This window comes from Lagenorhynchus albirostris, chromosome 9 (genome assembly GCF_949774975.1).
Source record: "Lagenorhynchus albirostris chromosome 9, mLagAlb1.1, whole genome shotgun sequence".
In the NCBI taxonomy this organism is placed as follows: Eukaryota; Metazoa; Chordata; class Mammalia; order Artiodactyla; family Delphinidae; genus Lagenorhynchus; species Lagenorhynchus albirostris.
In genome coordinates, this window is record NC_083103.1 from 10,008,099 (window position 1) to 10,030,754 (window position 22,656).

Consider the following 22,656-nt stretch of genomic DNA (forward strand, 5'->3'; position numbering starts at 1 on the left):
ACTTGTCCAAGGTTACATAACTACTAAATGGCAGGTGTGTCTGCCTTCAGATCCTGTGCTCTTTCCAGTAAACTAGGTTCCCAGGGTGGAAACAAGCTTGCTAGGAATAGTGGTAGGAACCTTTTGCTTCTTGGACTAGGATATCCTGTCTGCTTGATAAATTTGGGAGACTTTGGAGATCAACCTCTGCTAAGTCTGCATCCTCAAACCTAGCTCCACAACAAAGGGTCCTTGGTTTTAGGTATAGCTTGTTTACTTTCTGAGCATCAGTCTAGTTGCCCCAGTCTGGAGCGGGTTATTTAGAAACCTTTTTTCTACTTGCAGCTGGTCACTTGCTCTGGGGCTTTCAAGGAAGGCTCTTTGCGGATCATCCGGAATGGAATTGGAATCCACGAGCATGCCAGCATTGACTTGCCAGGCATCAAAGGTATCCTTTTGGTGGACATAGGATGCAGATCTTACTTGAGTGACTTTGGCCTCATCACATGTCATGAAGACACTTCCAGGGGGGAGCAGATCAAAAGAAGAGTCAAAAAATTCATAATGCCAAATAAGCGGTAGAAGCTTAAATATATTGAAAAGTTCCAAAGTAAACTTAAAGAGAATATTGACCGAAATTGGATAATGGGGCTTCCCTGGTGGCGCAGTGGTTGAGAGTCCGCCTGCCGATGCAGGGGACGCGGGTTCGTGCCCCGGTCTGGGAGGATCCCACATGCCGCGGAGCGGCTGGGACCGTGAGCCATGGCCTCTGAGCCTGCGCGTCCGGACCCTGTGCTCCGCAACGGGAGAGGCCACAACAGTGAGAGGCCCGCATACCGCAAAAAAAAAAAAAAAAACTTGGATAATGGAGTAGAGGAATGGTGGAAGAAAGATTACAAGTGAAATTTAATGTTGTTTATATAAGGGAACTGATAGAATCCGTAAAGAGAGAGGAGACTGAGAATTTCATAGAAAGATGTACATGTAAAGGTAACTTCTAGAACAAAAGTACAGATCTTTGTAAATTCCAAGAGAACATAATAGTCGAAAAGATCAAAGAAAGACTACGTAGTGAAAGACTTTTATAATATACAAACAGTAAACATAACCTAAAATAATATGACAGAACTGATATCAAACATCTGTATGAGTAACTCATATATCAGATATCTGGTACCAGTAAACAAATGGGCTAAACTCACCTGTTATAAGAAAAAGATGATCAGATTGGATCATAAGGCAAAAATTAATTCAAAGTAGTATATAGGAGGCACATCTTAAAAAAAAAAATACAGAATATAAAAAAGTAAGAGGATGAGGGCTTCCCTGGTGACGCAGTGGTTGAGAGTCCGCCTGCCGATGCAGGGGACACGGGTTCGTGCCCCGGTCTGGGAGGATCCCACGTGCCGCGGAGCGGCTGGGCCCGTGAGCCATGGCCATTGAGCCTGCGCGTCCGGAGCCTGTGCTCCGCAACGGGAGAGGCCACAGCAGTGAGAGGCCTGTGTACCGGAAAAAAAAAAAAAAAAAAAAGTAAGAGGATGAGAACATATTAATAAAAAAATAGAGGTTTATGAATTAGGAAGAGATCATAAAACTACAAAACTCAAGAGAATCAACTGAAAAGCTAACAGGCAATAAGAATTCATTAAGGTAGGATATAAAATTAATGTTCTGAAATCAGTAGTTTTCATGTAAAAACACAATTAGAAGGTATAGTAGAGGGAAAGAGACAATTTACAATAGGAATAAAACGGTAAAATACCAAGGAATAAGTTTAACAAGAATTGTGCAAAATCTATGTAAGGAAAACTTTAAGATACTCTTAAAGGATTAAAAGGATAGATTGATCAAATGAAAAAGACATGCCAAGGTCTTATAAGTTAACATTATAAAGCTTTTTCTCTCTGATTTTTATATTAATGTATTTCAATAAAAATATCAATAGGTTTTTTTTTCTTTGGCCTGGGCAAGTCAAAGACCAAATGGGAAACAGAAGCAGCAAGAAAAGCTAGGAAGGGCTTCCCTGGTGGCACAGTGGTTGAGAGTCCGCCTGCCGATGCAGGGGACACGGGTTCGTGCCTCGGTCCGGGAAGATCCCACATGCCGCGGAGCGGCTGGGCCCGTGAGCCATGGCCGCTGGGCCTGCGCGTCCGGAGTCTGTGCTCCGCAACGGGAGAGGCCACAACAGTGAGAGGCCCACGTACCGCAAAAAAAAAAAAAAAAAAGAAAAGAAAAGCTAGGAAAACTTAAAGAGCAATGAGACGGGCCTAGTTACCAGATATAAAAACGTACTATTAAACCTTAGAAATTAAAAGTTTGGTTTTGGTGCACGAATAGGCAAGAGTCCCATGGGCAGACTCAGATGTCCCGAAATAGACACAACTGTATGTGGGAGTTTAGTGTACAATAGTGGTGGTATCTCAGGTCAGTGAGGTAAAGATAATTCTTTTGAATAAATGGTGTTGGGATAACTGGAGTCATTTGGGAAAAGGTAAGCGTGGATCCATACTGCTCAGTGTATACCTTGCTAGAATCTAAATGGATCAAAGACTTAATGTAAAAATATGAAGCCATACAAAAACTAAAAGAAAAAGGTGGTGAATTCTTTTCTAATTTTGGAGTGAGGATAGTCAAACAATGACTCAAAAGTACAGAAGCCAAAAAGAAAGATTAATAAACTATCAGCATAAAAATAAAACACTTCTGCATGGCAAAAACAAAACACTGTAAGCTAAGTTAGAAGAAATGGCAAATTAGATAAAAACGTTTGTAGTTCATCTTATAGGCAAAGGCCTAATCTCTCTTAATTCATAAAAAATTTCTAGAAAGACCACGAAATTTCCTGCCCCCAAATTAGCAAAGTACATGGATGGACAGGTAACAAGCCTAACTTATAATAAGAGAAGTGCAGATCAAAACAAAATAGTGATACTATACTTTACCAGATGCCAAAGTCGAAGTTTTGACAACACATTGTGTTGGTGAGGCTGTGAGAAAATGAGCGTGCTCACTGAAAATGTCTGCAGAAACTACAACTGCATCTAGTGATTTGCCCCGCAAGCCCAATTCTGGGCATCTAGCCCATAGACCTTTATACGTATAAAGTGACATAAATACAAGTTTACTCATTGTGGCGTTGTATATTGTGGCAATATACTGAAAAAGGGTCCATCAGTGGGAACTAACTAATAAACTGTTACATCCATACAATTAAATACTGTGCAGATGTCAAAAACAAGAAACTATTCTGTTATGATAAAGGCCCAGGCATATATTAGATGAAAAAACAAGGTGCAGACAGTTTGTGATAGGCTATTGTATATATTGGCTTGCAACACAGTGTTTACCTATTTTCCTAAATTAAAAAGAATTGGAAGGATAAACTATTATTGTTTACTTATTTGGGGGCTAGGTTGGAAGGAGAGGTATAGGGGTGAGACTTCTGTGTTAAATATTTAAAAAATAAATTTTGGGACTTCCCTGGTGGTTCAGTGGTTAAGAATCTGCCTGCCAATACAGGGGACACAGGTTCGAGCCCTGGTCTGGGAAGATCCCACATGCTGTGGAGCAACTAAACCCATGTACCACAGCTACTGAGCCTGCACTCTAGAGCCCGCGAGCCACAACTACTGAGCCCATGTGCCACAACTACTGAAGCCCCTGCGCCTAGAGCCCAAGCTCCGCAACAAGAGAAGCCACTGCAGTGAGAAGCTCGTGCACTGCAACAAAGAGTAGCCCCGGCTTGACATAACTAGAGAAAGCCCATGTGCAGCAACGAAGACCCAACACAGCCAAAAATAAAATAAATTAAAAAAAATTAAAAAATAAAAAACAAATTTTGACTTTGAGTCATGGAGATGAATTATCCCATCCAAAATCAAATGAAAAACTGAAAAATATCAGGCTCAAACAGCTTTAAAAATATCTAACTTCTTCAGAGTCTTAAAGCTAGGGAGGAACAGAGTGGGTATTTTATCTCAGGACTGACACCAAATTTCTTGCTCTTCCCGTGGGGTTAGGCTGCTCCTTCCTTAGATTGTGGGAGCGGAGTGTTGGTCTGTGCTGTGCCTCTTAATCTTTGATCTTTGTTCCAGGCTTATGGCCCCTGCGGTCTGATCCTAATCGGGAGACTGATGACACTTTGGTGCTCTCTTTTGTGGGCCAGACAAGGTAAGATGAGTCTGGTGCCAGCTCCAGGTGCTCAGGTGAAGGTTGCAAGGTGGGGCAGCTGGTCTGGCTGACCCTGGCCTTCCATTCTGCTGCAGAGTTCTCATGTTAAACGGAGAGGAAGTGGAAGAAACTGAACTGATGGGTTTTGTGGACGATCAGCAGACTTTCTTCTGTGGCAATGTGGCTCATCAGCAACTCATCCAGGTAGTAACGGAGAAAAGGGCGGGCCTCGTTTACACTTGAATTTGACCTAGAGTGCAGTACAGAGCACTACCGGATTTTTGGAAGTCAGTTATTTATATTACTCTAAAAGTAATATAAAAAGGCTAGGGAAAAAACTGAAATTACCTAATCACCCACTACTGAGAGCAGTTTAATTAACTCTTAACTTTGGAGTTGTTCCCTTTAGCTTTAATTTTTCTTTGCAAATGTATATACGGTTGGCCCTTTGTATCTGTGGGTTTGGATCAGAAATATTTGGGATGGGAATTCCCTGGTGGTCCAGTGGTTAGGACTTGGCATTTTCACTTCCATCCCTGGTTAGGGAACTAAGATCCTGCAAGCCAAGTGGCATGGCTGAAAAAAAAAAATGGGGGAAAAAAACTTCAGAAAGTTCAAAAAGCAAAACTTGAATTTGCTGTGCACCAGCAGCTATTTACATATCATTTACACTGTATTTACAATTATTTACATAGCATTTACATTATATTAGGTATTATAATCTAGAGATGATTTAAAATACACTTAAGGATGTGAGTAGTTTATAAGCAATTATTGTTCCGTTTTATATAAGGGACTTGATTGAGCATCTGCGGATTTTGGTATCGGCTGGGGGATCCTGGAACCAGTCACCTGCGGATACTGAGGGATGAGTGTATATTGTGTTTATTCACATTTTCTTTTATGGATGGGATCATTATATATATATTTTTTGAGGGTGGGCAGGGGGATATTGTTTTCACACTAATTATATCCTGTCTTCTGAGACACATTTTTCCCCCGTGTTATAATAGTAGTATATACTTATTTGGAGAATACTGAAAAGCACAAAGAAGGAAAAAAACTAGTCATAGGCTACCATCCATATATGACTTTTGGGAGCACTTTCAGGGCGCTAATTATTATAACCAGAGTTCTAACTCTGTTCAGATCCTTATCTTAAATCTTTCTGTGATATGGGGGGCATATAGCCTTTTGGCACTTTTGTTAGCTGTGAGAGCCTGATTTCTTCGCACCTCTCAATGCCTGGCAGTCTTTTTAAGTTTGGAGTGACCGTGATGCTCTTGGTTTTTTGCACACCCTCCTCACCTTTTGAGCCGTTCTCCACACTGAGCAGAGTCAGTGATTTGCCTGTGGCAGGTATAGCACTTGAGGGCCTGAGGACTATTGAACTGTCTTTATCTTTTTATTCTCTTGGTCTTCCTTTTAGGCAACAGGCAGTGGTGGGTTTGGTAAAAACCAGAGGGAAGCTTCTGTCAGTTTGTTGAACAAATGTGGGAAGTGCCCAGTTACTGACTCATCGCTTTGCCAGTGTTTTCTAACTGGTGGCCTGAATACTGGCCCCAGCTCACATATCTCTTGTTAAAGGGCTTTCCTGTTTTTTTTTTTTGATTTTCAGAATTATGCTGCTGCCCTGGTTTTGTAATTTACACTAGACCAGACCCTTCAAAAGCTGATTTCCTATTTTATACCAGCCCAATTATTACTAATGATGGATTTCTTCTCTTTTTTCTCAAGGGCAATATTAGGTTTTTTATTAAAATCTTTAGTCTTCCCCATTGAAGCTTCTGAAACACCTTTGTTCAGCCATCAAAAGGACCACATTTTCTGTGTATGAAACCAGAGTTCTGCTTTCTGATCTCTCCCAAACTAGAGCCTTTCCTTTCTCCGAGCTGTGATCCTGCAGCCTCGGCTCGGCATCACACCCTGTCCTTGGTCCTCTAGACCCTGTCCTTGGTCCTCTAGACCCTGCCCTGGGGCTTGAAGACAACCACCCCTCCCCCTTTGGCTCCTCTAGCTTTGAATTACACGTAAACCTTGCTGGCCTTAAAAAAATACCTTCTAGACCCCAGAACTTCCCTCCAGCTATTGCCCTATCTCCGTCTTCATCTAGATTCTGGAATCAAAAACGTCTGTCTACACTGGCTCTCTTCCTTCTCCTGTCTTCACTGCAGGCTGCCTGATATGACCCCTCCTACTAAATTGGGCGCACATTCCAGTAGCTGCTGCCTCTTTCTTGAGATGTGTCCTTCCTGAGCTGTCCACTTCCCTCTTTTCTAACTTTCTTTCTAACCCTCTAAATGTGCCTTTTCATATACTTTTTTTTTTTGAGGCTTGTTTATAACTTTATAGTGATGTCTTCTTTTTTTGAATTTTATTTTATTTATTTTTTTATACAGCAGGTTCTTATTAGTTATCTATTTTATACATATTATTGTATATATGTCAACCCAGATCTCCCAGTTCATCCCACCACCACCCACCCCCCCGCCACTTTCCCCCCTTGGTGTCCATACGTTTGTTCTCTACAATGATGGGCTTCTTTACCAAATGGAAAGACTAATAACCCTTTGAAGTATTATGTAATCCCATTGTAGTTCATTAGTATGAATAACAGCTTGTAGTGTTTCTGCATCCCCCATAGTGTTTATAATTCTAAAGGGCTTTCCTCTTTAAGTAGAAACTCAATTTTGATAAGTAAGGTGTATTGATACATAATAGTGTTATCAGCCTGCTTTTTGTTTTATTTCAATGATGAAATAAATGTATAAGATGTATTCATACATAGTAAAGAACTTGTATATTTTGGATATTTTATTTATTTATTTTTTGGCTGTGCCGCGTGGCTTGCAGGATCTTAGTTCCCTGACCAGGGATTGAACCTGCGCCCTCGGCAGTGAAAGCGCGGAGCCCTAACCACTGGGCCGCCGGGGAATTCCCAGAACTTGGATATTTTAGAGACCTGATTTTTGGGTTGAGAAAAACAGCTAGACTTGTAGTTGCAGGTCTTATTTACTCCGTCGATACCTTTGCATAGGTTGTGTTACCCAAGCCTTACTCAGAGTGAAACAGGCCTTCTCTTTTTCTGCCTGTAGGTATGTAAGCTGTAAGCTGCTTGAAGCCAGTCTTCTTCAGGGCTTCAGCTAAAAATGACATCTTCATGTAATTAATCATTGCAGAACTTTGGAAAAATATATCTATGTGGCAGAGGAGCTTATTCTTAGGGTTCCACCAGGGCAGCATTTACCACCTTCTCACCCCTGTTTAGATCCCTGCAGGGGCTTGGAGACATTGCTCTTCTTTCTCTAGATCACTTCAGCATCTGTGAGGTTGGTCTCTCAAGACCCCAAAGCTCTCGTCAGTGAGTGGAAGGAGCCTCAGGGCAAGAACATCAGTGTGGCCTCCTGCAATAGCAGCCAGGTAGTAGTAGCCGTGGGAAGGGCCCTCTACTACCTGCAGATCCATCCTCAGGAGCTCCGACAGATCAGGTGTGTGTTTATCTGTCTGCTCTTTTTGTCCTCCCTGTTCTCTGGGGCTTCTTTGATCCTTGGATTCGTTCCTCTGACATATTCTTCCTTGTTCAGCCACACAGAGATGGAACACGAAGTGGCCTGCTTGGACATCACCCCTTTAGGGGACAGCAGTGGAATGTCCCCTCTTTGTGCTATTGGTCTCTGGACAGACATCTCAGCCCGAATCGCGAAGCTGCCCTCTTTTGAGCTACTGCACAAAGAGATGCTGGGTGGAGGTGTGTTTCTTTTAAGGACCTGGGTTGGGATCAGAATCAGAATTTGGAACAAGAACTTAATGTACCTCTTTCCCACAGAGATCATTCCTCGTTCTATCCTGATGACCACCTTTGAGAGTAGCCACTACCTCCTTTGTGCCTTGGGAGATGGGGCGCTTTTCTACTTTGGGCTCAACACTGAGACAGGTGAGACTAGCACCTCGAGTGAGGGGCTCTTCGGAAAATCTGGAGTATTGGAGTTGGCAGAGTTCTTAGCCTCAGGGTGCTGCTTTTGAAGCTTCACAATCCAGCTGTGTGTCCTGTTTCGTTTCTTTCCTTTTTTCTCTGGATGCCGTTCTTTCTGTAGGCCTGTTGAGCGACCGTAAGAAGGTGACTCTGGGCACCCAGCCCACCGTATTGAGGACTTTCCGTTCTCTTTCTACCACCAACGTCTTTGCTTGCTCTGACCGCCCCACTGTCATCTACAGCAGCAACCACAAATTGGTCTTCTCCAATGTCAACCTCAAGGAGGTGAACTACATGTGTCCCCTCAACTCAGATGGCTACCCTGACAGGTGAGCCTCTTTGTCTTTCCTCAGCGAGAGCCAGGAGTGAGGACATCGTGTTGTTTTCCTTAGACCCTCCCCTCCAGCCTTTTCCTAATGACAAAGTCCGTGACCAGCTGAGATGGGAGTATAGAGCAGAGGTTTGCAAATCTTGGCTATGCAGTAGAAACACCTTGGAAGCCTTTTTAAATGTACAGAATTGTTTTTGAATCCTTCTTAGAGTTTGATTTGGTGGATCTAGGGTTGAGCCCTAGATCTGAATCTATATTTTTAGAAAACCTCGTAGGCGATTCAAATGATTAGTCAAGTTTCAGAACCCCTGATGCAGAGATCTTTATGTATTCCCCTGGAGCAGCGATTCTCAAAGTGTGGCTCCTCATAGCCACAGCACTACCTGGGAACGCATTAGGAATGTAAATTCTCAGGCCTCACCCGCGGATCCACTGAATCAAAAACTCCAGGGTTGGACCCAGCAGTCTAGTTTAACAAGCCTCCCAGCTGATTCTGATGCCAGCATGGTTTGATAGTTTGAGCATCACTGTTCTATATTCGAATGCTTTAGTATTAAATAGTTAGTTGTTAAAAATCTCAGCCTAGGCCCAACCAGACCAATTAAATAGGAAAATCTCAGGGGCGGGACCAGGCATGTTTCCCAGGTGTGATTTAGCATAGAGTCAGTTGAGAACCACTACCCTGGGGTAAGCTAGTGTAATTCTGCCTTGTTTTCCTTCCCCTTGTGGAGTTGCCTCGTAGAATCCTTTCCTTCCTTGGGTCTACTCACTCTAAACCCAGAACCTTCTTTCCAGCCTGGCACTGGCCAACAACAGCACCCTCACCATTGGCACCATTGACGAGATACAGAAGCTGCATATTCGTACGGTTCCCCTCTATGAATCTCCCAGGTGAGGGCAGGGTAGGGGAGCTGCGGGGGCAGGGGTGCCCTGGGGGTTGGTGTGGAGCACCTCAGACTTCTCCTGAGGGGGCCCTGTTGCTCTGTACTTGTTCTACAGGAAGATCTGCTACCAGGAGGTGTCCCAGTGCTTCGGGGTCCTCTCCAGCCGTATTGAAGTCCAGGACACGAGTGGCGGCACAACTGCTCTGAGGCCCAGCGCCAGCACCCAGGTGAGGGCAGTGGACAAAGAAAGATGGTGTGAGAGCGGGGCAAACTGTTCTGTAAAGGCTCAGCTAGTAAATAGTTCTGGCTTTGCAGGTCATATGATCTCAGTCACAACTACTCAACTCTGTCTGCCATTACAAAGGCAACCATAGACAACAGGTGGGCATAGCTGGGTTCCAATAAAACTTTATTATTTATTTAAGAAAAAAATTAAATTAATTTATTTTTGGCTGCATTGGGTCTTCACTGCTGTGCACGGGCTTTCTTTAGCTGAGGTGGGCGGGGGCTACTCTTCGTTGCAGTGCACGGGCTTCTCATTGCGGTGGCTTCTCTTGTTGCGGAGCATAGGCTCTAGAGCGCAGGCTCAGTCGTTGTGGCACACGGGCTTAGTTCTTCCGCGGCATGTGGGATCTTTCCGGACCAGGGATCAAACCCGTGTCCCCTGCATTGTCAGGCGGATTCTTAACCACTGTGCCACGAGGGAAGTCCCAAAACTTTATTTATAAAAAAAAAAAAAAAATTATTTATTTGGTTGCCCTGGGTCTTAGTTGTGGCAGGCAGGCCCCTTAGTTGCGGTTTGAGGGCTCCTTTGGTTGCGGCTTACCGGCTCCTTAGTTGAGGCATGCGTGTAGGATCTAGTTCCCTGACCAGGGATCAAACCCAGGCCCCTTGCATTGGGAGCACGGAGTCTTAACCACTGCGCCACCAGGGAAATCCCCAATAAAACTTTATAAAAACAGGCAGTGAGCTGGATTTGGCCCCCTCATTAGAGGCTTGAGAAGAACTTTGAGTAAGCGTGGCTGTCAGTGATATTGCTACTTGGTAGCCTTGCCTGATGAATAATTCCTTTTCTCTTAACATCAGTTTGGGTGCTTTGTGCAGGGTATGGGTAACAGTGCAGTATAATAGGTAAGAGCATGGCATTTGGAGTCTGACAGAACTGACTCCAAAGTTTATTGCTAGCTGCGTGACCTTGGGCAACTTCAGTTTTCTCATCTGCAAAATGATAATAGTGGGACAATATGGAGCCGCACATCACAGACCCAATGGAGATGTTAGCTGATCGTTTTATTCCACGTATTCTCTGCCTTCCTTGCTCGCAGACATCTGTGGTATGGCTTCTTCCCTTAATCCAGAGTAGAAGGTCTTTACATTTTTCTTTTTATTTGCAGTGCTCTCCTGCTCCTCCCATTGAGAGAGGTGGAAGCCTGTCACTTTACTAGGTCGCCTGAGTTTCTCGTTAGCTTTCTTGATGTCGTAGCATCCCTGTTTTAGTGCTCTTTAATGCTCTTATGTTCTGGCGGTGTTTTGGATGCTGTGTCAATACCATATGGAATGTGGATCCTTAGCCTTGGTCCCTGAGTCCTCCTTGAAGCCCTCTGTTCTTTAGGCTCCATGCAAGCGGCCAGCCTTAAGGTTTCCTCGTTCAGACTCAGCCACTGTTCCCTGATCCTGCCTGATGCTCACACTGTTGTTCCCAGCACCCGTTCTGCTTTTGAGAGGGGTGATGTGTGTTCTCTCTGTTCCCAGGCCCTGTCCAGCAGCGTCAGCTCCAGCAAGCTGTTCTCCAGCAGCACAGCCCCTCACGAGACCTCCTTTGGAGAAGAGGTGGAGGTGCATAACCTCCTTATCATTGACCAGCACACCTTTGAAGGTGCAGATGAGCTCTTTCTGTCATTTTGTACCTACATCCTCCCTAAGCTAGGCTCTTCTGGGCTCTGCTGTATTCCAGAATTTGATGGACACTGGCAGACCATCCTAGGAGGAGCAGAAAGGGGTGGGGCCTCTGAGTTGGCCGTGAGTCCAGAGTGCTGGGCCTCCTCAGGTCAGAATAGGTTGGTGAGGAGACAGGAATAGCAGGAGGCAGATCTACTTCGAGCTGAGCTGTGGGCCTCACAAGTACAGAAGCGTGCTTGCGTGGGGGTTGTCAGCCAGTCGCGTCTCTTCTCCTCCCTTCTAGTGCTCCACGCCCACCAGTTCCTGCAGAACGAGTATGCCCTCAGCCTGGTCTCCTGCAGGTTGGGCAAAGACCCCAACACGTACTTCATCGTGGGCACGGCCATGGTGTACCCTGAAGAGGCGGAGCCCAAGCAGGGTCGTATTGTGGTCTTTCAGTATTCAGATGGTAAGCGGACACAGTCTCCGGCTTTTGAGAGATTTGGAACTGGGAATGTAAGCAGACCCTTTTAGGTTTCAGTCTCAGTTACGCAGAAGAACTTGGGTTAATTGCTGTGACGTGAGACTCATGATGTTTCTCTTAAGCTCTTGATGATCTGAATGAGTTTTGGAGTATGTGAGCAGAGGCACAAATAAAATCTAGCACGTGTTTCTTCCTTTTTCACTCTTTGAAAGGAAGGGAAAATGGGGAGAGGTGAACTATGAATAAGAGAACATGCCGACCAGAACGCGAGTTAGGAATCCTAGTAGGAATCCTAGGTGTGTTTCCCACTTGGCTGCTCAGCCTTTAAGGTCCTCTTCCCAGCGTCAGCACTTTGAGTTCATTTCTACATCTTTTCCCATCTCCCCTACTCAAGATGGTTCTAAAGACTAGCCGTCAGCCCCGAAATCTCAGAATAGATGGCTGAGATGGAATTTGGTCTCCATCTTGAGGGAGAGATCTGGAGTCTCAGGGTGGGAGGCACAACCTGAATGCTGTGTAGAATCACTGCACATTTGGGGTTCACACTTCAGTGGTGGTTAACCCCAGTGTGTACTGACTCTGTATTTCCTGCTTTCAGATGAGTGGTTTTGGGGGCAGGAATTAGAGCCAGAGGGGAAGCATGGGATTCTTTTGATTAGTTAAAGTATGGGCTCATAAAGGAGACTTAAGAGTATCTTTTTTCTCCTAGGAAAACTACAGACTGTGGCTGAAAAGGAGGTGAAAGGGGCTGTGTACTCTATGGTGGAATTTAACGGGAAGTTGTTAGCCAGCATCAACAGCACGGTGAGGCCCCTCCCACTGGTGTCATGCCTTAGGCCTCACACCATTGTCCACAGAACATGTTTCCCTTGTATTTCCTGAAGCTGCACGTGTATCACGATTTTAAGGATAACAAAGTAGTGAGTATGGAGGATGGGGTTGGGAATATGGGGAGCTGGGGTTGGACCAGACAGCAGGTTTGGTTATGTGAAGCCCGATCACATCATCCTAAGCGCTGCGGGAATTGAGAAAGGGGTAAGAGCTATGAATATTTCATCTGTGGAACAAAATGAGCCAAACCGCATTATCCTGAGTACGTCCCTGAAATACTAGGCCTGTGAAATATGCCACTTCGCTTCCGGCATGACCCCACCTCCTCCCTTGCAAAAAAAAATGAGTTTCATGGTCAAATGCATTTGGGAACTGCTGTATCCTGTATCCTCTTCTTAGAAGCTTCACGGTGCATCTTATCATATTACAGGTTCTGAGAAGATCAAGAGTAGAGAGACTATTTAAATACTTTAAATCGACATTCATTCAAGAAATATTAACTGAACACTTGCAGTATACCAGGCACTGTTTTGGTAGTTGGGATGTAGCAGTAGATGAAATGGACAAAGAGCTAGCCTTCGGGGCCAGTGAGCAAATAGAATACATATGTGTACCCAGGACGATGAGAAATACATGGTGAGAAATAAAAACGGGACAAAAAGCTGAAGGAGTACCAGAGCAAGCATGGGAGGTGGCACTGTTTTGTCACGTGGTCAGGAGGGTCTTGTTTATACAGTGGCATTCGGGCAGGTTCCTAAAGGAAGGGAGGGAGCAAGCCATGTCTCGGTCTGGGAGAAGACAAATGCCAGGAGTCCGGGGCCAGCCTGCCTGCACTCTGCACGGGTGGGCGCTGCTGGGTGACGGGAGATGAGTCTGAGAGGCAGCGGAGGGCCAGCACTTGCGGAACCTGATAGGCCGAGTGTGTAAGGACTTTGGGTTTTACTCTGAGGGTGATGGAGACCTCTAGAGGGTTCAAGCGAATGAGTGACATGACTGTAGTTATATTTCGAAAAGCTCATTGCGCATCCTGGGAAAGGTCGTAGGGGACCAAGAGTAGAGGCAGTGAGATCAGTTAGGAGGCTCTGGTGATGATCCAGATAGCAATTGATGGTTGCTGGGGGCAGGGTGCTGATAGAGGAGGTGAAGGGTAGTCAGATTCTGCAGATGTTAGTATTGAGGGGCTCTGGTGATGGATTGAAGATGAGGCGTGAGAAGGGAATAAAGGGCCAAGAGTTTTGGCCTGAGTAACAAGGATGGTGTTGCTCTGTACTGATGTGGGGAGATTGTGAGTGGAGCAGGTTTGGAGGGGAAAGGAAAACTGTTCTTTACTCACAACACTTCTGACACCATATGTATGGGGTTTTTAATCCCTATACCAACCAGTTTTCCAACCAGGCGTCCTATCATTTAATTGAATTCTGACATTAGCCACCCAGAGTTAGTGTCAGACCTCACAGGTTTAAGGGCTCAGTCCCACAAGACTGTCCTTACTTCAAACCCCAGTCCCAAGTAGTGGTCCCCAAACTTCTGTCTGACTTGGTACAAAGTCAGGGGTTCCCCAAATTCCCCACCCCCCCTTAGGTTTGATAATTTGTTGGAAGGGCTCACAAAATTTGAAATGTTTACTTATATTTGGTGGCATATTACAAAGGATTTTATAAAGGATACAAATTAATAGCCAGATGGAGAGGTGCGTAAGGCAAGGTCCAAAAGGGTCCTGCGGGCAGGAACTTCTGTCTTCGTGGAGTTGGAATGCACTACCGTCCCAGTATGTGGCTGTATTCACCAACCCAAGAACTCTCTGAACCCCATAGTTTAGAGATTTTTATAGAGGCTTCTGTATATAGGCATGATCCATCATTAAATCAGTCTCCAGCCCCTCTTTCTTCCCTGGAGAATGGGGGTGGGGCTGAAAGTTCCAAGCTTCTGTTCATGGCTTTGTCTTTCTGGTGACCAGCCCCCATCCTGTAGCTATCCAGGAGCCACCAAGAATTGCATCATTAGAACGAAAGACTCCTATCACCTAGGAAATTCCAAAGGATTTAGGAGCTCTGCGTAAAACATTCCTATTAGGAAATTACAAAGGTTTTAGGAGCTTTCTGTCAGGAACTGGGGGCAGAGACCAAATGTATATTTCTTCTTATGTTGCAGTGGGGAAACCAGAGGTTTGGTTTTGAAAATGCTAAGTTTCAGTAGTCATCTCAGTGGAGATGTCAGGTAGGTAGGTGGATGAGAGAGGTATGGGTTCTAGCAAGAAGCAGATTGAAGATACTAGTGTGGCAGTTACTAGGTGGCATGTAAAGCTGAGAGTGGCGGAGATCACCTGAGATCACCTACCTGCTGAGAGTGGGTAGAGGAGAGATCTGAAGACTGAGCCCTGGGGCCCTCCAGCCTTTCAAAGTTGGGACGAGAAGGAAGATCCAGCCAAACAGAGAGGAGGTGCCTAGTGAAGTAGGAGAGGAACCAAGAAAAGTGTTCTGGAAGCCATGGAAAGAAAGTATTTGAAGCAGGAGGGAAGTGATAAACTGCAGGTGCTGTCGGTGGGTCAGATAACATAAGGATCGAGAAATGGCCATTGGTTTAGCTCTTTTGGTTGAGTGGTGGGGATGGAACCTGACCGGAGAGGGTTCAACCAGGGCGAGGAGGCGAGGACAACTAGGATCAGGAAACCCTTCCCAGGAGTTTTGCAATAAAGAAGAGAGTAATGGGGTAGCTACAGGGGAATGTCAGCACAGGAGAGTTTTTAATTTTTTAAGTTAGGAAATACTGCTGCACATTTCTAGCTGATGGCAATGGTCCATTAAAGGAGAGTTGCTGGAGCCATGTGTTGAGTAGCTAAGGGGCTCTGATGCACAGGTGGTTTAAGCAGGTGGAAATCCTCCTTTGGTTGTGTCCGTCTTCTGTGAAGTAGCTGAGAGGAAGGCTGGAAGAGGAGGTATTAGAGTTTTTATTTATTTAGTTAGTTAGTTTTGGCTGTGTTGGGTCTTCATTGCTACATGTGGGCTTTCTCTAGTTGTGGCGAGCGAGGGCTACTCTTCGTTGCGGCGCGTGGGCTTCTCATTGCGGTGGCTTCTCTTGTTGCGGAACATGGGCTCTAGGTGCCTGGGCTTCAGTAGTTGTGGCTCATGGGCTCTAGAGCTCAGGCTCAGCAGTTGTGGCGCACGGGCTTAGTTGCTCCACGGCATGTGGGATCTTCCCGGACCAGGACTTGAACTTGTGTCCCCTGCAATCGCAGGTGGATTCTTAACCACTGCACCACCAGGGAAGCCCATGGTATTAGAGTTTTGAGGAGAGTGGAGGAGGTATGAATTTAAAATGAGACCAGTCATGCTGGTTGGTGGTTTTTCCTCAGCTTGTAGTTGAAAATTAATTTTACCGAAGTCTGTTTTTGTTGGGTGAGCATGATCGAGGGAGAGAGGGGCAAGGGAGTGGAGAATCCGTAAGACAAGGATTGTGGTGATGGACTCTGGGCATCTGAGAAGCAGTGAAACTGGGGACAAAAGATTCTGGAGTTATTTTTAATGACAGGCTCTTGAGGGGTGACCATAGGAATGGACAAGATACGTGGGGAAGAGGAGGGTCAGAAAAGGACAGAGATCAGGGTATTGGAAGGATCTTCTCTGTGAATATTAAAGTCACCAAGAATTACTGGGGTGTTATGTTATGAGAGAGTGATGGCGTGGGGGTGGAGATGTGACAGTGGGGTAGTTGTCTGGTGGTGTGAACTTGAGAACTGGCATGTTTAGGAGGCAGGCAGGATGCATGGAAGGCTGTCCTCCCTGTAGTCCCAGTGGTATGAGGGACAGTGGGAGAGAGAATAGCCAAGTTGAGAGGGCCACAGAGCCCTTTTGAAAGATCCACATTTCAGTTAGACTGACAAGGGATCGGCTAGAGAGCAGGCTGCCTGTTGACTAGTGACCATGTATTCCAGAGGGTACAGTGAACAGATGCAGGAATTGGGAGGGGTCAGATTATAAGACGTCCGTTGCTGTGTAATAGAAATACAGGAGCCCCATGTGTAATTTTAAACTGTCTAGTAGCCACATGAATAAAAGTTCAAAGTAGGTGAAATTAATTTTAGTAATATATTTTATTTAACCCAGTACATCTAAAGTATTATTTCAACATGTAATCAATATAAAAAATTATTAGTGAGATAATTTTACATGTTTTTCATACCAAGACTTCCACATCTCGTGTGTGGTTTACACTTAAAGCACATCTCAATTTGGGCTTGCCACATTTCAGGTATTTGTAGCCATGTGGCTAGTGGCTACCATATTAGACAGTGGGGATCTAGGACCTGTTGGGTTGAGAGTGGGAGTCTTGGATTTTGGTGGTGTCTGACCTTGTTCCTGACTATCTCCACGGCAGAAAGGGAGGCTGGGAGTATGAAGAGGGGCGTGTGGGGTGTGTTCCCAGGAGCGTGTGGAACTCTTGGCCTCTACTTTACTCCACTCTTGGAGGACTGGAGGCCCAGTCAGGCTGGGCTTACCCCAGTCTGGGGTGTTCTGGGCTCCCTTGACCCTGCCGATGGAGGTGTGGTAGCCCTTGTAATTATTACAAATGACTCTTGGAGTGCATACCTGTGGAGCTAGGGTCCTTTGGACACATCTCGAGAAATCGTGGCTTAATATATTCTGTCCAGAGTGTCTGCATGTGCAGAGGCCATGGGTGGGGCTGCCTGGACCCTGAAGGGTCTGCCAGGGCTGGGCTGTGCCGAGTATCTGTTTATCTGTCTGCTGATTCTAAAGCATCTTCATTCTTTTGGAGCTGTAGTTGTAACTGAAGAAACACTGCAGTGGAGAAGAAAAAAGGGGTATTTTTTTCCCTTTGGGTGGAGGGTGGCCACAGACTCCAGTGCTTTAGAGTCCTTTAGCTTCTGTTGGACTTCGCCACGCTGTTTTCTTTGCTCATCGGGTTCATGTCAAAAGGTGCAAGGGATGTATGAGTTTTGAGAAGGGGTTAGAAGAGGCAGTTGGTTGGGAGGTGGTCTTGTTCCTTTCTGATCAGGAAATTGGAGATGGATCCTCTTTTTCCAGAGCGATTTCTGTAGGTCAGTTACCAGACTTCAGTCACAAAACCATCTTTTGTCACATGCATAGTATTACTTGCATTAATGTTTACTTAATGTTTTTCTTTACCCTGACTCATTTTCTTACATAAAGGAAAACTTTGTATTATTAGTTTCATGGGCTCATTCTATTTTCATTTTTCATAAATACATAATACTGAAATTAAAAACGTTCATGCAAGTTCCACACCAAAGCACTCCACACCCCACATTGCACTTGGGTAAATGATGCTGCAGATGGAGGCTTAAGGAGGGTTCGGGCCCCTCGAGTTGACAGAAGTGCAATGCCCGTGCCAGGTGCGGCTTTACGAGTGGACGACGGAGAAGGAGCTCCGCACCGAGTGCAACCACTACAACAACATCATGGCCCTGTACCTGAAGACCAAGGGCGACTTCATCCTGGTGGGCGACCTGATGCGCTCGGTGCTGCTGCTGGCCTACAAGCCAATGGAGGGCAACTTCGAAGAGGTAGTGGGGCGGGGACAGACTGCTCCCTTAAGCTGCGACCCCGCGGGTGTTTCTTGGTGGTGAGGGATAATCAAGCCCAGTGAGGGCAGAAATGTCTACATTCTGTGTCCATTAAGTGTTCTTAGAAACCGCCAACAGCTCTGAGTAGGCTCCATTTCTAGGCTGAGTTGGCCAGACTGTGGGGAGAATCTCTCTGAAGGGGTGGTGGTTAAACACGGGGCAGGGCAGGCTCTTGGCCAAGTCTCAGCAATGGCTTCCATGCAAACTGCTGATTGTGTTTCCTTTTGTACCTTGTCTTTTTTAAGATTGCTCGAGACTTTAACCCCAACTGGATGAGTGCTGTGGAAATCTTGGATGATGACAATTTCCTGGGGGCTGAAAATGCCTTTAACTTGTTTGTGTGTCAGAAGGATAGGTGAGTGACCAGCTGTGGGTATGGTCTGTGGGGAATGAGGACGCTGGGTCCTCTCTCAGGCTCCGGTGCTCCTCTTCACAGAGGGTTAGGGTTTCCATGAGGCAGGCAGGCCACAGAGATGAGCTCTTCAGGCTGGATCCTCTGCTGTGGAGCGGGTGGGCTCACCGGGGAATCTGTCCGCTGCACGCAGTCCTTGTCGGGGCCCCGTCGCGGGGACAGAAGTCTGGGTAGTGAGTTTCTCGCATTGCCTTGCAGCGCTGCCACCACTGACGAGGAGCGGCAGCACCTCCAGGAGGTTGGGCTCTTCCACTTAGGCGAGTTTGTCAACGTCTTTTGCCACGGCTCTCTGGTCATGCAGAATCTGGGCGAGACCTCCACCCCTACCCAGGGCTCGGTGCTCTTCGGCACGGTCAACGGCATGATTGGTAAGGGTGACCTCTGTGGGGCGCACCCCGTGCAGGCCTCCTTCCTGAGAGCAGCGTTCCCGTTTTGGGGGACGAGGGAGAGCAGGGTTTCGCGGAGGAGCCTGTGGCCAGCTCTTCCTTCCTCGTGCTGCTGCCTGGTCTGCCCTTGGTGGGCAGTGCCCGCTCTGCAGCTCCCTGTTCCCTTTGCTTCCTCAGGCCTGGTGACCTCACTGTCAGAGAGCTGGTACAACCTCTTGTTGGACATGCAGAATCGACTCAATAAAGTCATCAAAAGTGTGGGCAAGATTGAACACTCCTTATATCCTTCCCAGAGGTGCCCCCTTGCTAGGAAGCACGTCCTGACCCAGGCAGAGAGCTACATTACCCTAAGCAGCCTCTGGAAACTGCTGTCCGTTTAGGAAATGTCTTGACTAGGTTCCCGTGGGGAACAGGCTTTTAAAAAACCTTATGGAAAATTTCAAACACACAGTAGTGGAGAGAACAGTGTATTGAATCCCCATGTACTTATCACCCAGCTTCACTGGTTCATCTTGAAAATGTACATTTTTGTTCCTGAAATGTGTCTGCCTCTGGCCTTTCTGGTGTTGCTTGTCAAATGTAAGTTTAGATCACAACTTCAGAACGTCCTTTCAGAGATCTTGTTGGAGGCGGTAGTGTCTGAGGACCCTCACTAGAGAGGCTAACGGAAGAGGGGAAAAGCAAAGAATGTGCAAGCTCCAGAAGCCCAAGGATCAGCCCCCGTGGGACACTTAGGATCCAAGTACTGCTGGAAGTTTGTTTATTATGGGAGAGAGACAAGGAGCCCGAGGGAGGCGGGGGGTGGGAGGCGGGAGGGGCGAGGGGTGAGGGGCTCCTGCTATGAGTCCGTGAGGGAGGAGGGAGGCTGATGGGTTGGTTTTTGCCATAACCCGCAGGACTTTTGGCACATCTCTTGTCTTACTGAGCCTCTGTTTGTTTGTTTGTTTATTTTTGGTTGCATTGGGTCTTCGTTGCTGTGCACGAGCTTTCTCTAGTTGTGGTGAATGGGGACTACTCTTTGTTGCGGTGCGCGGGCTTCTCATTGCGGTGGCTTCTCGTTGCAGAGCACGGGCTCTAGGCATGTGGGCTTCAGTAGTTGTGGCTCGCAGGCTCAGTGGTTGTGGCTTGTGGACTGTAGAGCGCCGGCTCAGTAGTTGTGGCGCACGGGCGTAGTTGCTCCGCGGCATGTGGGATCTTCCCGGACCAGAGCTTGAACCCATGTCCCCTGCATTGGCAGGAGGATTCTTAACCACTGCGCCGCCAGGGAAGTCCCGAGCCTCAGTTTATTAATCTGTGAAGGTCAAGGCTAGACCTAAAGAGTGGTTCTTCCCAGGCAAGCATCCAGTTCACATGGAGCACTTGTAAAAAAAAAAAAAGAAAAAACCATCCATACACGTCCAGGCTCTGAACTAAGAGTCATATCTGTATTTTGTTTTAATCTGTATTTTTTTATTTTTAAATTTGTTTTGGCCTCGCTGCACGGCTTGCGGGATCTTAGTTCCCCAACCAGGGATCGAACACATGCCCTTGGCATTGAAAGTGCAGAGTCCTAACCACTGGACCACCAGGGAATTCCCTGTATTTTTTTAATGTTATTTTGACGATTACTCCAGTTAAGAACCATTGGATGAGGTAATAGCTTATAGGTCTTTGAAATTCTAACACTGTCCCAAAGGCCATGTGACTTTTAGTTGAAAATGTTTCCTGTTTATCCTGGTGATAGTTTTAGATTGTGGTCTTGTGCAGAGGTGGGGGTGACTCATAGTAAGGGTACTTATTTCCAGATAATTGGCACTTTCCTTAACTCACCTGTCCACCTGGAGATCCTTTCATACTGAACGGAAGACAGAACCAGCCACAGGCTTCATCGATGGGGACTTGATTGAGAGCTTCCTGGACATCAGCCGGCCCAAGATGCAGGAGGTTGTGGCAAACCTGCAGGTGAGCTGCTCAGGGTTTAGCCCTGGGCCAGTTTCTCAAGTCCCTTGCAGGGCCGGGCATACCAGGAGGCCGGCAGAACTCCGGGGCCTCCCCTCCCTCGGTCCCCACGTGCTAATGGCCCTTTTCAAGTTTTCTTCTACCCACGCGGGAAGGTGGGGTCCAAGGGCAAGGAGATAAAGCTGAGGCTCGTGGGTTCCCCCGTCAGGCAGCAAACACTGTAACTTTAGCAATGAGGGCACATTTGGGCATGTCTGGGATCTCTGGCAGACCCGTAGGAAGGGGGCAGGGTCAGGATCCTGTAGGGAAGAGAAGTTTCCATGGCGCTTGGGTTTGGGGCATTGCTCACTGGACATGGTGCCTCTGGGGAAGTATATACTGGGTGGCAGGCTCTGGGCAGCTTCGCTGTCAACAGACCTTGCTGACCTGAACCCCCAAGGAGAGGTGTGGGCTTCCGACTGTGAGTCCTTCGTCCCTGCCATGACAGTGGTAGAATGGGGCGCCTCCCTTGTGGTGGGCATCCCCTTCCTCAGGGGAGGGAGAGCACCCTCTCAGCCCTCACAGCCTCTCCTCCTGCCCCTTCCTCGTTGCAGTATGACGATGGCAGTGGAATGAAGCGAGAAGCCACTGCGGATGACCTGATCAAGGTTGTGGAGGAGTTAACTCGGATCCATTAGCCGAGGGCAGGAATCCCCTTTCCCAGGCCCTCTCTGAAGGCTTTGCCCTCCTGCTCTCCTCCTCCTCCCCTGCCGTTGTCTCTTGGCTATGGGAAATCTTTCCCTAGGCCAGCTGCCCTAGAATCCACGGCCTACCTGTGTGGAAACAGGGATTTTGTAGAACTAAAACCAGTTCGCTGGAGACCTGGGAAAGGACTGAAGGTGAAATATTTTCTCCCTGGATTTTTACCAGTCTCACATGATTCCAGCCATCACCTTGGGCCACCAAGCCTTGATTGGTGTAGCCAGTTGTCCTCCTTCCAGGGAGCAGTTTTGCAGCTCTTTGGCTGAAAGGTGTGTGTGTGTGTGTGTGTTTGTGTGTGTGTGTGTGTGTGTGTGTGTGTGTGTGTGTGTGTGTGTGTGTGTGTGTGTGTGTGTGTGTGTGTGTGTGTCTCCCACACTCATGCATTGTCCTCACTATCTTTTTATTTAGGTTGGGGGTGTGGGGAGGTTGTGGGTAGCAGGGAGGAGGGGCGGGAGGGGTTCGTCGTCTTTGAAATGAGAGCTTCCTTTGCTTTCTTCTCTTGCCTCTGAGAGCTTTGGTCTGGAGGGCTGACCACCAGACAGTGGGCTGCTTGAGTAGAAAACCTGCAGATGGTGGATGATCTCCAAGCCACAGCCTTTTTGTCTCTGGGGAACTGCCTTCCTCAGAGGGAAGGAGGTGGGGAGACGTGAATTGGTGGTTAGTTTCTGAGTTTTACCTAATAAAGTAGAGTCTAAGAAGGATCCATTTGTTTCTGCTTTTCTTCCCCTGCTCGGCTCTCCAGCATCCCAGTCACTCTGTGCCCAGTTTACTGCAAGCTCCATTCCCTCCTTCACAGCCACTGCAGCAGTCCCTTGTCCTTGCTGCTGGAACGCTCCTTTCAAGTAGCGAACTGTCGTCTGTACATCTCCTTTGTCAGGTGATCGCTCTTGGTGGGATCCCAAGGATGGTGGATGTCAGGTTTTTGAAATTCAGTGGTCTTTGGTTGCCCTTGACTCTGTAGTCATCGTTTGATTCCCAGGTGCCTGTGCTAGTAATGTGCGGGGCCTGGGGGTTGCTAGGCCTGCCTTTCCTTACGTCATTTTACAG

At 46.9% G+C, this 22,656-nt stretch overlaps 1 protein-coding gene across 1 annotated transcript in view; it reads left to right on the plus strand.

Annotated features, from left to right (window-relative positions):
- Positions 1–22,310, plus strand: part of DDB1 (damage specific DNA binding protein 1) — a 31,806-nt gene extending 9,496 nt beyond the window's left edge. The window contains exons 10-27 of the mRNA XM_060159019.1: positions 325–427; positions 4,074–4,149; positions 4,245–4,353; positions 7,459–7,637; positions 7,734–7,897; positions 7,976–8,083; positions 8,244–8,451; positions 9,249–9,344; positions 9,453–9,564; positions 11,090–11,213; positions 11,520–11,684; positions 12,409–12,503; positions 17,902–18,072; positions 18,378–18,487; positions 18,743–18,912; positions 19,108–19,210; positions 20,748–20,871; positions 21,462–22,310. Coding sequence (XP_060015002.1) covers positions 325–427; positions 4,074–4,149; positions 4,245–4,353; positions 7,459–7,637; positions 7,734–7,897; positions 7,976–8,083; positions 8,244–8,451; positions 9,249–9,344; positions 9,453–9,564; positions 11,090–11,213; positions 11,520–11,684; positions 12,409–12,503; positions 17,902–18,072; positions 18,378–18,487; positions 18,743–18,912; positions 19,108–19,210; positions 20,748–20,871; positions 21,462–21,545 — 2,301 coding nt within the window. The 3' untranslated portion in view covers positions 21,546–22,310. The remainder of the gene's footprint in view (positions 1–324; positions 428–4,073; positions 4,150–4,244; positions 4,354–7,458; positions 7,638–7,733; positions 7,898–7,975; positions 8,084–8,243; positions 8,452–9,248; positions 9,345–9,452; positions 9,565–11,089; positions 11,214–11,519; positions 11,685–12,408; positions 12,504–17,901; positions 18,073–18,377; positions 18,488–18,742; positions 18,913–19,107; positions 19,211–20,747; positions 20,872–21,461) is intronic.
- The last annotated feature ends 346 nt before the right edge of the window (positions 22,311–22,656 follow it).